At 39.6% G+C, this 15614-nt stretch overlaps 1 protein-coding gene across 1 annotated transcript in view; it reads right to left on the bottom strand.

Moving 5' to 3' along the window:
- Positions 1 to 15614, bottom strand: part of THADA (THADA armadillo repeat containing) — a 180179-nt gene that overhangs the window by 28501 nt on the left and 136064 nt on the right. The window contains exons 31-35 of the mRNA XM_086628885.1: positions 9288 to 9700; positions 8851 to 8972; positions 7387 to 7459; positions 3844 to 3988; positions 542 to 673 (exon numbers count right to left, since the gene is read on the bottom strand). Of these exons, the coding sequence (XP_086485011.1) occupies positions 542 to 673; positions 3844 to 3988; positions 7387 to 7459; positions 8851 to 8972; positions 9288 to 9700 (885 nt within the window). The remainder of the gene's footprint in view (positions 1 to 541; positions 674 to 3843; positions 3989 to 7386; positions 7460 to 8850; positions 8973 to 9287; positions 9701 to 15614) is intronic.

The following is a 15614-nucleotide window of genomic DNA, read 5'->3' as shown; positions in this document are numbered from 1 at the left end:
AGGGTTGAGTAAACTAGGGCATGCAGGCAAAAAGGCCCACATCCTCAAAAGCACATTGTGGGTATGCTGAGAATTGTCTTTGCTGATCTGGATCTAAATGGATTTCAAGGTCTAATAATGAATCAATGAGTTGAATACTGTTTCCCAGATTCCTACCTCTCTGTGATCAGGCTATTATAACGACCTGGGATTCAAAGAGTGCCTTCCACTGCATTATATTAGATCAAAGCTGGTATTAAAGAAGTTTCAAAATGTGAAATTATGTGACAGTTGACTCATCACAGCAAGAACCATAAAGCTGAATACTGCTGTTGTCTTTTTTACATACCCATGTAACCATATGCAAATTGTAGCAAGACTATAAAAGCAAAATAATAAAGCATGGTGCATGTCAAACATCATAACTTGCTGTATTCTTCCATGCATGGTATGTGTTCATAAATAGAGATGCATGGATCACTTTACAGTTAGCAAGAAGTTTGTGATGAGAAGAGAAACACTTTTAAGTATCCAACACTATTTAAAAGTAAAGTTAACATACCTGCTCCTTTACTGCTCTTTTTTTCAGACTGTGCCACTTGTATAACCTCAGCAGCAGCATCCCTTACTACCAAATCTTCATTTTGCAGCAGTAGAACCACACATTTCCACATAGCAAGGGTATCAGACAGTCCTAAATGTATTTATGGAGAAAAATTAGAATTCTATTTCTTACATGCATTCCAAGAAGTTAGAGAGCTCTGTTTCCAGACCTGAACACAACAAATGCAGTGAAACACTGAAACACGGGCAGGAGAAATGCATTTGCAAACCACTGCAAAGACAACTGGCAATATGATCAAAATGTTTTCAGCATGTGTGAACTTTACCTAGGTGGTTGACTCAGCTTGTTTTAAACAGTGGACAACGGATAAGAGAATGGACCTCTCTCAATCGGGGTTCAGCTTTAAGTCGTGGGTGCTCTGAATTTTCTACAGTTTCTAGGAGTGCAGAATTTCTGTTTGGCAACAGTAAAAGTTTTGCCATTGGAGTCTGACCAACACACTGTGATCATGGATTCGCTGTTGCAATCTGCCTGGAGCAGGAGCTGTCAAACCAAATGTTGTTCAGATACTGCCAGTAGTGCTGGCCACAAATGCTGTTCCCTGCAGGAAATAGCAAATGATCCCACCTCCCAGGGACCTACCTGTCACCTACTTCTCCCATATCCACCTCACCCCACCACTCACCAACATGCCCTGCCACCCTTATAGCCACTATCTGTTGGAAGCAAGCCAGCTTTAATCCATGGGGTAATACCTGCACACAGTTTAGACTAACCAGAGATAACTGCCATGAGAGAAGTGTTCTTCTGGTAAATCCCAAATAGGCAGACTCCACATAGCACCCCAGTGGCAATTCACATCTCACAAGCCACTTGTAAACCCTTGTGCCATTTGGTGTCACACTAAGGATGACTAGCTGAAGTCAAAAGGCTTTACTCATAGGCTTGCTGGGGTACTTTTCAGGTGTCTTTTCACCTCTCCTTGAAGATCCTTATTAAAGGAACCCACTGGAAGGTCTCTTTTAGAGGCAGCCAGCTGTTAGATATGACTGGTGATCACACAGAACAACGGAGTTGGTGCTTCATTGCTGCACTGGTCTTCAAGCATCTTATCAACAGGTCTATCAGAGATTTGTATTACAAGGCTTGCCAGACAAGTAATTGTACTTCACTGCTTGGCCAAAATTAATCACTTGAGGCTTTACTACACAGGCAGAAGAAGCACTCCTTATTTCATGTAACTTCCCTATGTGGGAATAGCATGGAGTATAATTATTTCAGAAAGAAGTTGCTTTTTTCTAGCATGACACATCCAATAATGTTATAGTGGAACAGCTAGGGCAGAACAATTATTCCCTTCTAGATAAAATGGCCAGCTTTTCCACCTAGACAAGTTTCTACCTTATCTCCAGGAGAGGTGGAAGTTTGCAAATGGATTTTCTAGAAAGACTTTTTCTGAACCCTCAAGTAACATGATAGAGAGATGATGGGGTCATCCAGAACATACTGACTGGCATTCACTCTCTTCCTCTTACGAATGTACTTAATGGAAGCTTATGGGAATGACCACAACTCCATTTCATACAACCACAATTTTCTTTAACTTCTACTTTGTAGTACATGTGGTCAAGCAAGCTGATGCACAACGAGGCATAAAAGTCAAAGCTGTTTATATGTGCATAACTCCTTTAAGGGAATGATTTTGGGTTTGTATCACTGCAACTAAACACCAGATCACACCCTTGATTTGCTAAACTTCACACTGCAGTACTCGACGATTTCACAGCTGTGAAGAACCCCAGACTGACAATTCTAGGTAGTATGGGCGTCAATACTGCATCTTTCTTCCCCAGGCCCAATTTTCAGAGCAAAGAATAGGTTCAGGTAGTTTGCCCACTGAGGCTCTGGGGACTTTTCTGTTGTGATTTAGTTTGGTTTGTTATTTTGCTTTGTTTTGTTAAAGTTTTAAGCAGGATACAAACTGCTACTATTTTTGGTTTCAGACCTTCACATCTGCCTGATTGGAAAGCATGGAAACCAGCAACTGTTCTGACAAGATCAAATTGGAAACTTTGTTCTCCATCAGCTACGGACTGGATCCAAATGGCGACAGATGAGAAGCAAAGCATTTGGGAGTTTTTCACTCCAATACCTCCCCTGTCTTCATTTGATATAAAATGATAATGTCTGTCCTACTAAGGGCTTTAAGTAGATGACAGTGGTGAAGATTTCCAGAGTTGATACTACGAACGTTTAATAGCACAATGTCTACCTCATATAACAGATTTAGCTCTGTTAAATGTTGTCGATACCTCTTAAAAGACACATCTCAAAATAAATAGCTGACTTTTTAAGAACACCACTATCTACAGTTTAAGAAATACTACCATTCTTCCTTTCTAATAAAAATTTTTATCCAGTCCATATAAGTGGACTTAAGCTACTCAAACTAAAAACATTTGCATAACTACACTGGAATAAAATATCACAGAAACTAAGTATTTAAAGCTGACTGACTTGTTCAGGATGCAAACTAATTTCTTTGTCACCTATCACTACCTATTTTTGCATATCTCCTGGCTCTTTAGTCACAAAATCTCTTCACTTGCTCTTCATCAAAGGCGGGGGGAAAAAAAAAGTGGCTGGAAGGAAAAAAACCCAATGTCTTCTGCACAACAGACCAGAAAATTTCACATAGCTTTGCCTCTCAGTCAGTAATGTATTGTTGAATAAGGCTGTGTAGGGTTTTTTTGTTTGATTTTTTTTTGTTTTTTCTAAAGAGACAGTCTAATGTTAACTTTAAAAAAACTATTACATCTAGGTGGTATAATGTGATCCAATTATTAATCACTCTCATAGTAGAATGTGTCCCTCATTTCTAAACTGAATCCTTTACTTTCAACATTAAGCCAGCACAGCTTTTTCACTCACTCACACACCCACATAAACTAAAAGCATGTCCACATCACCAATAGAATATTTCAGAAAGATCCAAGTCAGAGAGCAATTGTAAGCCAGTAAATCTGTACAGCAATGTATAGTGGCCTGGAGACATAACATCATCTCATGTCCCTCTTCTATGGAGTTATTGAAAGAGGCTTTGCATATGTGCTTTTTGTATCCAAATTTAAGTAAGTCAGTTTACTACATTAAATCCAATTAATCCAATTTTCAGAATATCCTGTTTGATGTAATTATGTGTTTTGACTGTGTGTAAATATGTGTACAATACATTCTAAGCCATGTATTAATGAGTTTCATCTAAAAAGACCCAGAAAATTAACATTCAAACTACTTACCAAGAATGAGCTTCTCATTGATCAGAAGAAACGTCGTTATACTTTTAAGAACTTGAGCAGCTGCTAACAGCATCTCTGTCTGTTGCTCATCTCCACAAAAATAAACTACCAGTTGAACCCAATTTTTCAGGACTTCTTCTGAAATCTGAAGGCACAGAACACGTGAGAAGTATGCTATACAATCCAATGTTACCACTCACCATCATATTAAACTACGGACTGCCAAAGGGCAACTACTCATCAATAAATGCACATTTTTTTCAAGGTGGTGAATCCCAGATGTCCATTCAAAAGTTGGCTTACTAGGTCACAGATAGCTTAGATGGGAGATTTTCTTTTAGTCAGAACAGTATTCATAGGCAATTCTCTTGCTCTGTCCCTTCACACCAGACTCACCAATGACCACACAAGTCAAAGCATATCTTTGTGTCCTCAGTGCTCCTAAGGATGCAAGCCAAAGACAAATATACTGGACTGTAACACAGAGAAGCAATTCTCAGAAGCATCCTACATGTAGACACATACACATATCTGGAAAAACAACTAAGCATATGTACCATAGCATCAATCTTAGGCTTTGACATGATACAAGGCTTGGTAAAGGGGTGAATGCAGCTCCACCTGTCTCCTCTGAAGATACTGGGGATGGAATTTTTCTTTTAATAAGGCTGCTGAGGTACCTTGGGTTCTGATAGCATGTGCATTCAAAACGCTGAAGGAATCTCCACATTGGCTGATACACAGAAAAGCTTGCTGTCCTAAACCATGAAGAATTAGAAAAAAGAACAGGAAAGAGAAATTTCCTGTTTCAAATAAAATCCAGTTGTCATCTTTTGGAAAATATTTAGTCCTCAGACATAAGCTAAGAAAACTACTACTCAATAGTAATGGGACAAAGCTTTGACTCGTTCCGATGTGTAGTGATGGCTACTACATTTTTTTGTGGAAAGAAATAATGTGCGTTTTACTTGTAAGTCAAACAGCACTTCCAAGACTTGTCTGCTCTGACCTCCATTGGGACAGCTGGGCCATAACTGGGAAGAGAAAGCACTAACTTCCCTAAGTGACCGAGAAAGAGCTGGGATCCCCTGCAACTGCCACGCTCAGGAGGCTGGCAGGTCAGTCAAGCTGCAAGAACCTCAAAAGTACAGGTTAGATAACAGAATATGCAAACTGCAGGAGGTGGCATCCAGGCACAGCCACAAGCAAGTGTGCACTATGGCAATTAGAAGCAAGCTCCAGCGGAAAAAAACCAAACCAAAACAAAGAGATTGGGACCTCATACACAGGAGAAAAGGAAAAGCGGCACCAGCTTTACCTAGAGACACCTGAGGTAAGTGCAACTGATTTTTTTTTTTTTTTAATCCTTTCTGTCCTTTTTTACTTAGTTTTTACTAAAGGAAGTAAAAAAAAATAGAACAACCAAATAAGGTAAAGAAGAGAACCACTGGAAAGGTGAGTCAAGTTAAAGGGCAGAGAAGTGCAGCAGGACTCACTGAGGGATGTACTCACTGAGTACATGGCCATGTACCTGCACTGCACAAAGGGACAGAGCCAGAGCATGTCCTACAGATTCTATAACAGGCCAAAAAAATAATCTCCCAAGATCATAGAATGGCTTGGTTTGGAAGGGACCTCAAAGATCATCTAGTTCCAACCCCCTGGCCATGGGCAGGGACACCCTCCACTACACCAGGTTGCTCAAAGCCTCATCCAACCTGGCCTTGAACACTTCCAGGGATGGGGCATCCACAACTTCTCTGGGCAACCTGTGCCAGTGCCTCACCACCCTTAGAGGGAAGAATTTCTTCCTTAGGTCTACTAGAAATCTACTCTCTTTAATTTTAAAGCCATTACCCCTTGTCCTATCACTACATGCCCTTGTAAAAAGTCCCTCTCCAGCTTTCTTGTAGTTCCCCTTTAGGTACTGGAAGGCTGCTAGAAAGTCTCCCCAGAGCCTTCTCTTCTCCAGGCTGAACAGCCCCAACTCTCTCAGCCTGTCTTCATAGGAGAGGTGCTCCAGCCCTCTGATCATCTTTATGGCCCTCCTCTGCACCCGCTCCAACAGACCCATGTCCTTCTTATGCTGGTGGCCCCAAAGCTGAATGCAGTACTTGAGGTAAAGATGTTACAGTTACTCAAATTTTGAACAGACGCATGGGCTATCTAGAAAGACAGAACTTGACTTTTACCCTATGGAAGAGAAACAATCGCTTCTACAGATGCAAATACTGAATGCGAGCCCAAAGAAAGAATTTAGATGGAAAACTGATGTACTTGGTCTGTTACAAAGCAGAAGGCACTCTCTGTACAGATGTCTTAGATCTCCCATGATTTACATGCTTATTAGAGAAAGCTGTTTTAGCATTACTACAGTTAAGATTGTTACAGCATTTTTCATTAATTCCTCTTTGTAAATTAATACAAAACTTCAGAGCAGTAACATGTTCCATATCTATTTGTGAAACCAGGTTTATATGGTTATTTTAATGTTTATAACTTGAAGTCCTTGCATTTTGCCTTTTTTAAACAAAAAGATTTAACACCATAATCCATGTTCCCAATTCTTATGTGCAAATCTGGCTTCCTTATTTTTTTTTTTTTTTTTTACAATGAGATAAGATTATTAACATATAATACAAATCAATTCTGCTGCACATTCTCTAAAAAATAACAGCTACATAAGAAAAAAAAATCTTTATTTTAAAACAGATGATGATAATTTTGTCTATTTTTAAATATCCATTAAGTGTTTTTTCTGTCTTTGAAAACAAACAAAAAAATGTCTAGCACTAAAAGCTGCCTTAGCACTGTTTTATACATACATATGTGACATCACAGACTGACAGTCTGAAATCAAAAGAAATCTAAGCCAGTAATTTGTGCTGGTATAAACCTAAATTAAATAGTCTATAAACAGGAACAGAGAACGTAGAGCCTTGAATTTTACAAGGGTCATTATATTTACTCTGATGTTTTAAAAACAAATTTTAAGAGGAAATTCAATGAGAAACTCCACGCAGACAACAAGCTGGTGTGCTCAGACAGTGCTTTCAGGCTGAGACTTGGCAAGGTCACACTGCGCACAGTGAGGAAGGGAATGGCACCCAACCACTGCTTCAGCTTCTTGCCTTCCCCTCGGATCTGCCCTCCTCCTGGCTCCTCAGCAATTACAAACCACAACAAAGCTGCACTTTAGTAAACGGACTGGGTTCAGTACATGTGTTAATCACCATAGGCATTTTTCTTTCCACATTAAAGTGACTATTTTGGATGTTCTCAGAAGTTGAAATTAATCCATCAGAAAAATTTACTTACGTATTTAACTTGAAATGACTTTGGGAGGGATATACTGAGATGATATTCACGGCTGTTTCATTTCAGAATGTGGCGGTGTATTCAGAGAAGAAGACATAAAGCCAGAAAAGGTGCAATGACATAAAAAACCACACACTTGGGGCTTCTATCTAAAAGAAGTCACATTACTTCTATCACCAAGAACTCCAGAATTACAACACTGTTAAGCAGCTTCGTTTCCCTTACCTGCTGATGGTTCTGCAAAAGATGGATAACCAACTTGGAGGCAAGTTTGAGAGCTATGCTTTGAACTTCAGTGCTGAGAAAATAAGGTAAAGAATATATCAAAAAAAGCAGCTATTTCTGCCATCATTTCATCTCTAGAAAAAAAAAAAACACCAGTTCTTTATCATTCCTGATTATCACCAATGAGTATTTTGCAAGCTGAGCACTCGGAATTTTTACATTGCAGATCTTGACGTTAGTAAAATTCTTAGTTGATATGCAAATGAAATATTCTCTTACTTTCACCTCTCTCGTGCTTATTTTCTATCTGCATACTTCCCATAGAAAAACACATTTGAAAATGGAAGCCAAGTCAAACAAACCAGACATTATTTGAAATTATAAACACAAGCATTCCTTCAAGCTGGTGTTAAACTCCAGGAATATCTCTTCTGTAGCTGCTAGAAATGTTACTAGTGCAGAATATGCCAACTGCCAGCTTCTCAGCCTCCGTACTGCTCAGCAGGGTCTCAGGACATTGCACTTGGCACCATGGCTCCTGAAGGGTTGGTCTCACCGTGGGGAATGGCAACACCTGAGCAGTAAGATCTGCTATTTCTGCTATTTCCCTCTAACAGCACCAGTCAGTGCTTTTTTACCACAAGAATCTTATTTCATTCCAGAAATAAACACTTCACATCATGATTTAAACTTGAAAAATTTAATGCAAATCAGCAGCAAATGTGCACAGCTATAAAATGCTGTTCTACACTCTATACCATAAATATCTTACATTGGTTAACACTGGGGTGCAATCTTTATATGGCTTAAAAAAAGGAGACTATTAGAAACAGGATGGTCTTGCCCTCAGAGCCTGGATGCTTTAACTCTGTTTGTCCATTCTGTTATGAATAGATGTACACAGTTTCTATTCAGCATGAACTACAAACTGGCTCCACATTTCACTGCTTTCTGCTGACTCTACAGTCTGATTAAGGAGTGCTAACCCTAAGGATCAGGGTTAACCATTTCTGCCAATCCAACAAGTGAAATCAGATCTGTCACTCTTTCTACAGAAGACCATCGTCAGATAAAGCAGGATAGGACAGATGGCAGATTCACAGTGAATGGGTGTATGTTTGGATCGTCAGTTCCACACATTATGGTGTTTCCCTATTACCATTCAGGAAGAGTTACGCTCACTGGCTATCATCTGACAGCCAGAGTAACTTCTTATTTCAAGAACCGTGTTACTGGGCATTTACAGGGTGGTTGCCATTACTTGAGGGTCTTTTAATAATTCAGATCTATGTCTAACTTCTCTGAAAAATTCTCATCAAGACCTCTCTCTATTCAAATAAGCCACACTAACTTTTCTGAAACATGGATTTTTAAATCAGCTGATAGTCCAAAACCAATAAATCAAGGTTTCAACATTTAAAGTTTTTAAAATACAAGTATTTTAACGTGCATGACAGATCGTACCTGTTGGAGATATCTACAATGTTTAAACTCCAGTTTAAGAGTTCATTTGGATTCATTTTTATAGAGCCTTCAGTCTTTGGAAGCACATTTCTGAGATCCATATTATAAAGAACTTCCAGCACCTGCACACAAAGAATTTACAATCAATCTCAACATGAATGTGTACATTTGAGATCAATAAAACACAGACTTAAACCCCACTCCGAGAACACAAAGGTTCCCTCCTGAAAGTTCTAAGACAGTAAAGAGGAAGTTCTTGTTTTTACACAACAGTATCTGTTATAGAATTATAGCACAGCTCCTATTCAATGTAAAAAACCCCGACCCTTTCACATAGTATTTAAAAAACATCATACATGTTTGAAATATATTTTTAAAAGCCAAGAATATAATTTACTGAAAACATATCAAATATCAATAAAATAGTACCCTCCTACCTTGCAAAAACACTGGAGATTCTTTTCGTTCAGAGCCATTGGGAGAAGAGTGTCTTCCAAATCAACGAGTAAACACAATACACCTCCTCCTTCTTCTGCAATCTGCTTGGAATTAATTTGTTTAAACCAGAGCAGTACTGCTTCCAACGCAAGGAGACGTACTTCATGAAACTCACAGTGAAGGAGATGAATTATCGACAATGATGGCTTGGCTATTTTCTTTGCAACAGGTGAATTGCTGCTCTGGATGTCAGGACCTGCACTCATTGACAGCACTGATATTACAAGTTTGGTGATGCTCTGAAGATACTGTATCAGTCCTGGTACTGCAGATGAGTAGGGAATACCAGACATCAATTCAGAATCTGAAATAACTCTGTTCATCTCTTCCCAAAATCCAAACAATTGCATTCCTGAAATGAGAATAAAACTAAGTGAAGTGACAAATAGATGATGTTACCATCTTCTCCAGACCTTAAAGAGATTCTGAGTTGAAAAACATCAGGTATCCAAAAGGCATCTCAAGGTAAACTCAGGCATGAAATGAAACTAAGGTTCTCCTTCATTTTAAACTGATTCTGAATTATAAAACAGCTTTCCTAGATATCATGTGAATTCATATTTAAATAGAAAGAAATAAAGGACAAACTTTTGTGAAAACTATAAATTGTTCAACGCATGGGATGAAAGCTTCAAACAACTTTAAAAAATGCTGCAATACTTTGCAGATTGCCTGTCATCTTTGCCAATTATAGTTGCTAGGTATTTCCTTAAATCAATTTATTAATACAGTCTTGCAAATTGTACACGCTTTGCACTACCATTGTAGAAAGTGATTAACATAAATAAAGTATATTAAATATATTTAAAAAAAAAGTAGGCTGGCTGAAAACCTCAGAAAGCACAAAATACAAATGTGCAATCATATTATACTTGATAGCTCTAAAAATCAGAGATCAGACTGGAGAAAGTGCTGTCTATCAGCCTAGTCAGCTGCAACTGAAATCAGGAGAAACAAGGACAGGGCCATTTTGATAGTACTGAAAATCCCACGGTTTGCAAAGCTGTAGTCAGAAAAGGTTACTATTAAGAATGTCCTCTTCTACATAAAAAGATCTGTTCTGTATGTATCAATCTGAAGAATTTACTGATTAAAAAATCCAGTATGCTTTTCCTATGCCTATTAACACTGAACAGGTAACATGGCAAAGAAAAAAGGAGCCGCAGTGTAATTCCTCTCTTGCATCAGCACAGGAACTGTGGCATTTCAGCCATTTACAGTGGTGCAACTAGTCCAAACGGCACAAACTGGCCCGAGAACCTTCTGTAGTGAATGGCCAACTCCTGGAGTGAACTAAGAGGTCTCTACCAGCTGCGATGCCCAGAGGGTTTCAGGCTCTGGCAAAGCTGGCAATGTTGACAGAAAATGAAAGAAAACCTAACAATAGTTCTCTCTCTCACAAACAGACTGAAATCCTCATGTGCTTCGAGTTCAGCCTTCTTGTCCATCATCATCAGGAGTAAACAATTTTATAATAACAAAACCAAAATATTTGCCCAGTTCAGATGTTTCTATAGCTTGTATTGCAAGGAAATTAATATGCTATATCCCAGAGAATTCAAATACAAGCATGAAATAACGGAAAATCATGAAGAAAAACTCAAGCACAGAAAATAATAATGCTGCAACTGGTGTTGGGGGATGTTAGAAGTTCGGGGGTTTTTAAATATCAAAATACATTAAAGGTAAAAACAAAGATTAAAGCAAACTTACTTAGATTTTTTCAGTGTCTCCAAGAAGATAATTCTTTGCCATATAAATTTTCTATTTATAATTAAGTAAGCATTGAGTACTACTAAAAGCCTGTCCAAGTATTACCACTGAATTGCTGAACTTGACATGAAGCTGCAACACAAATATGTATTTATTTTGTTGCCTGCGAAGACATTTCCCTAATCCTTCTATTTACAGTCAAATATCCTGCCCTTTCATATTCAAATTCTTTCAAAGCCATCTTAATTTGTTTGACATTTACACAGAAACTTGACGTGGTTCTACACTGTCTAGCATACAAGGCAGAAACATTTTCTGAGGAATTCTGGACAAGCTTCAAAGAAATCTAGTATTTGAAAAAGATTTTCAGACATATTACCGACCCATTAGTTCTGTCATTCATGTTTTCACTATGGTTTCTTTTATGAATGAGCTTGATGGAGTCAAAGACACTGTCGTATCACTGCAAACCTATGTCACATCCTAATCCTCTAAGGGACACAGGTGCCTCCCATCTCATAACCTGCAAACTTGTGTCTTGTCTTTGCTACATTTTCTAAAACCACTCCAGACTGGCATTACCTACTGGCATCCTAGCAAAAACTAGCATTAATGCCTATGTCACACAACAAGTATCCGACTGCTAGAATTCCTTAATTTCTGAACTGTCTAGTTGCCTTGGAGAGCGATTAGGCCTTCGTCCCAGTTATGACGCAGCCTGGCTCCACAGACATCAGTTTAACAACAGAAACAATCCCACCAGGCAGTTGAAAGAAAAGGGTTCAAGTTCAAGCACCTCAGTTGGAGAAGAGAAACAGCTTCAGCTTCGGAGCCCGGCACGCTGTCGGCGTCCCGCCTGCTCCTCTCCCCAGCTGCATTTCAGCAACCCATGACTCCACTAGCTCCATTGTTCAAACCACGCCTATAGTTTTAAGCATATTGCAAGAGAAGTGCTTTCATGTCCTATCAACGTTGCTTTACATGGAGGTATAGCTACCATACATGCAAGCAGCAACATGGAAACCAACAGGATGGAAGGGTCAAAGCTCTAGGCCAGGGCAAGGGAGAGCAGTATTAGATGGATAAAAAGAGACAGAGATAAACACTGGGTGAAGAGGGGAAGGGTGTCTTTAATTTTGTTGGTTCAACACTGCCAACTTTGCTAGAGCCTGCAACCTAATATCAGAGAAAGTGGTGACCCTTCCATTGACTCCAGGAGCCAGCCAAGCACTGAGCTTCAGACCCGGTTCAGTAAATCTTCATTTGAATTTCGCAAGGCCAGCAAAACTTCACTCTGTGTCTTCATCTTTGAAGGGGAAAATTATTTTCATACAAAAACATGGCAGAGCTCCTCACTCCTAGGACTACGAGTTTGCAGAGATCATGATATAAGAGCCATCTGCCACAGATCCTCTTGTTTCTGTACATACCAGATACTTTTTCTGGTTTGGAAGCCTTCTGGATGACTTCTGTTTTTCCCATGTAATTGTGAAAGACCGGACACCATGGCTCATCTATTTTACAGAAAGTCTCTTTAAAACTGGATGTCTCAGCAGCAAGGCAAAATAAGACCGTCTGCATATTTGCTTAGCCTCAGCACACCATAGAGCAAATCCTTCTGCATTCATCTTGTGCTCCACATGCTCTCCAACACTTTTTTCACACAAATATGTACAGAAGGAAAGAACGCCCCTATCTTATTACAATGCGGTGTAAATATTCCTGCTTTCAGCTTCATCACTAAGAAATCTTTCCTGGCTTTCATGTCAATGTTTTCTCTTCTGCTTAACTTTAAGTAAACTCTTTTCTTTGCCTTACATCAAAATAGCCAACTGAACCAAAAAACCACACTGGTTCCCAAAGGACATGTCTCTGTTGTTAAGATTACAGTAAAGACATACTTTTATTTACAAACAAAAGTCATTGTACAGTTTGAACAAGCAGCTGCTGTGAGAAGGAAGAAGAAATTCTGGCTGACCAAATAAGGATTCTGGCAAGCAGCAGTCTTGTCCAGGATGTTGACAGCTGCAAAAGAGCCCCGAAGAATTAACTGGATTAATTCCTGCTCCCTCTCCCACCCTCCCCCCCAGGACTGCATCATTTATGGGACAGGAAGAACTACAGCTGTCTTCTAGGAAGGGACGTATCTTACACAACTACTGGGTTCTCCTCAACACGGTGCACGAACATCCCAGTCTTTCTCCATCCCTTTATGTCCACTACATTGAGATACCCATACAACATCTATGTCACATCATCTAGGTTCGAGGGGTTGGTTTTTTTAAACCTACTTGTGATTAACTGATGTTCACAGTCAGTTATATGAAATTGAATGATCTTTCGTCATCTGAAAATAAAGAGGAAGGAAAAGGAGCAGAAAGGAATTATCAGACGTGGTGAACCTCCAGCTACAAACGTCCTCAAAGTTTAGCCAGCTCCAAAACCTGTGGCCTGCCTGACTGGCTGTGAACCTTCGAGGATTACTCATACGCTTGCTTCTGCTCTTCCCAGCAGTAGCAGGCAGGCACTATTCTACAGTCTGTTCCCAGAATAAGCAGATACATACAGTAAGGACAGAAAAACTTCCCTGCACAGGGATTAACAAACTGTCAGCTAATGGACACTTCAGCTGATCTTTCATCTCAAAGGTTATACCATACGTGCAAAAGTCATTTGAATTCCTTGTGTATTTAAAACCTAAACTTCTTTCGCTGCCTTGCTAGCTGATGAAAAGGACTGATTATTGGGTTAGGTAATTTTACAGTGGCTGTCTAGGCTACTGTCAATTGGACACCTCTCTGTACGAGTGATCATTGCATGAGGGTTTTTTTTCCTGTATCTGTGACTATGATACACCTAAGTATTTGCACACTTTGAGATTAAATATAGAGATCAACTCCTGTATGGAATACCTCAAGCATCCATGCCATCTTCCGTCTTTCAACTAGAGGCTCCAGAAAATAAGAACAGAGCAGGCAAAAGGGGAGAAATTATTACAGACATCAGAAAACTTAATGACACTCTGCAAAGTCAGACAAAAATTACAAGAAGCAGCAATGAAATGCTGCTGTGCCTGCAGTACAATGTTTACAATGTTGTGGGAAGGAGGTCCAAGCATCAAATATCTGGATATTCATCATCATTCACAAACATGTGCAAGAAGTTGCAATTAATTATGGACTGAGAAGAGGTTAAAATCCTTTGTACTCATAAACCACCATCTATCCAAGGGCATTGTGAGACCCCGCCTAGAATACTGCGTTCGGCTCTGGAGTCCCCAACACAAGAAGGACATGGAGCTACTGAAGCGGGTCCAGAGGAGGGCCACGAAGATGATCAGAGGGCTGGAGCACCTCTGCTATGAAGACAGGCTGAGAGAGTTGGGGCTGTTCAGCCTGGAGAAGAGAAGGCTCCAGGGTGATCTTATAGCAGCCTTCCAGTACTTAAAGGGGGCCTACAGGAAAGCTGGAGAGGGACTTTTTACAAGGGCATGTAGTGTTAAGATAAGGGGCAATGGCTTTAAATTGAAAGAGGGCAGATTTAGATTAGATATAAGGAAGAAATTTTTTACATTGAGGGTGGTGAGGCACTGGAACAGGTTGCCCAGAGAAGTTATAGATGCCCCATCCCTGGAAGTGTTCAAGGCCAGGTTGGATGAGGCTCTGGGCAACCTGGTGTAGTGGAGTATTTCCCTGCCCATGGCAGGGGGGTTGGAACTAGATGATCTTTGAGGTCCCTTCCAACCCTAACCATTCTATGATTCTATGATGATCTGAAGAGATCATATGAATAGAGAGAAGGCTGAAAGGTAATCAGTGCCAAGAAGAGATTTTCCTAGACAAATACTAAGGAAAAGTATTTTCTTTCATATTTTCCCTTTTTATTAAAAGTAGATTAGGTAAGTCATTGGTAAATGGAAAAACCCAAAGACAACAGAAAAACATATTTTGTTACAATGCAGAACTAAGATCATTAGGAAAAGCATATTTTAAGTACAATGTTTTCTTTTACAGACATCTGCAACACCTTCAACATCAGAGACTAAGCATCAGTATTCACAATACAATTCAAAATTACAAACATGAGGGATTAACAGAATCCACTGATAATTACTGAGGGCAGAAGCATCTCATTGCATTTTGTACAGTATAAGGGAAGATTTTCAAAGGAAAAGAAAGGGGAAGAAAAAAGCATTTGATCTGGACACTAAGACTGCTATTTTTCTTGCAGCTTCTCTCTGGCACAGCACCAAGTTTTCCACTTCCTTTGCATCCATAGAAAACCATAAAACCCCATGGAGACAGTATTACTAAGTCAGTCAGTGGTACATGCTGGAATCTACGGAGAAACTGAAACATGATTTCAGAAGCAGGAGCAGTCTCTGTCTTCACATGGGGACGGAATCTTAACTGCTCATGTTAACAAACACTATCGACTCCACTCTCCCCTCGAGTCACTTCTTTCCTCTAACACCCTTCCATATTCCCTATTGAATGCAGCATTCCAGCAACCTCATCCTCTACCCTCCACAACCGTCCTTCTTTCACTGTGCC

Source organism: Tauraco erythrolophus, chromosome 2, assembly GCF_009769465.1.
Source record: "Tauraco erythrolophus isolate bTauEry1 chromosome 2, bTauEry1.pri, whole genome shotgun sequence".
Classification (NCBI taxonomy): Eukaryota; Metazoa; Chordata; class Aves; order Musophagiformes; family Musophagidae; genus Tauraco; species Tauraco erythrolophus.
Note: the sequence above shows the minus strand (reverse complement) of the source record. Positions and strands in the feature narration are given on the sequence as shown.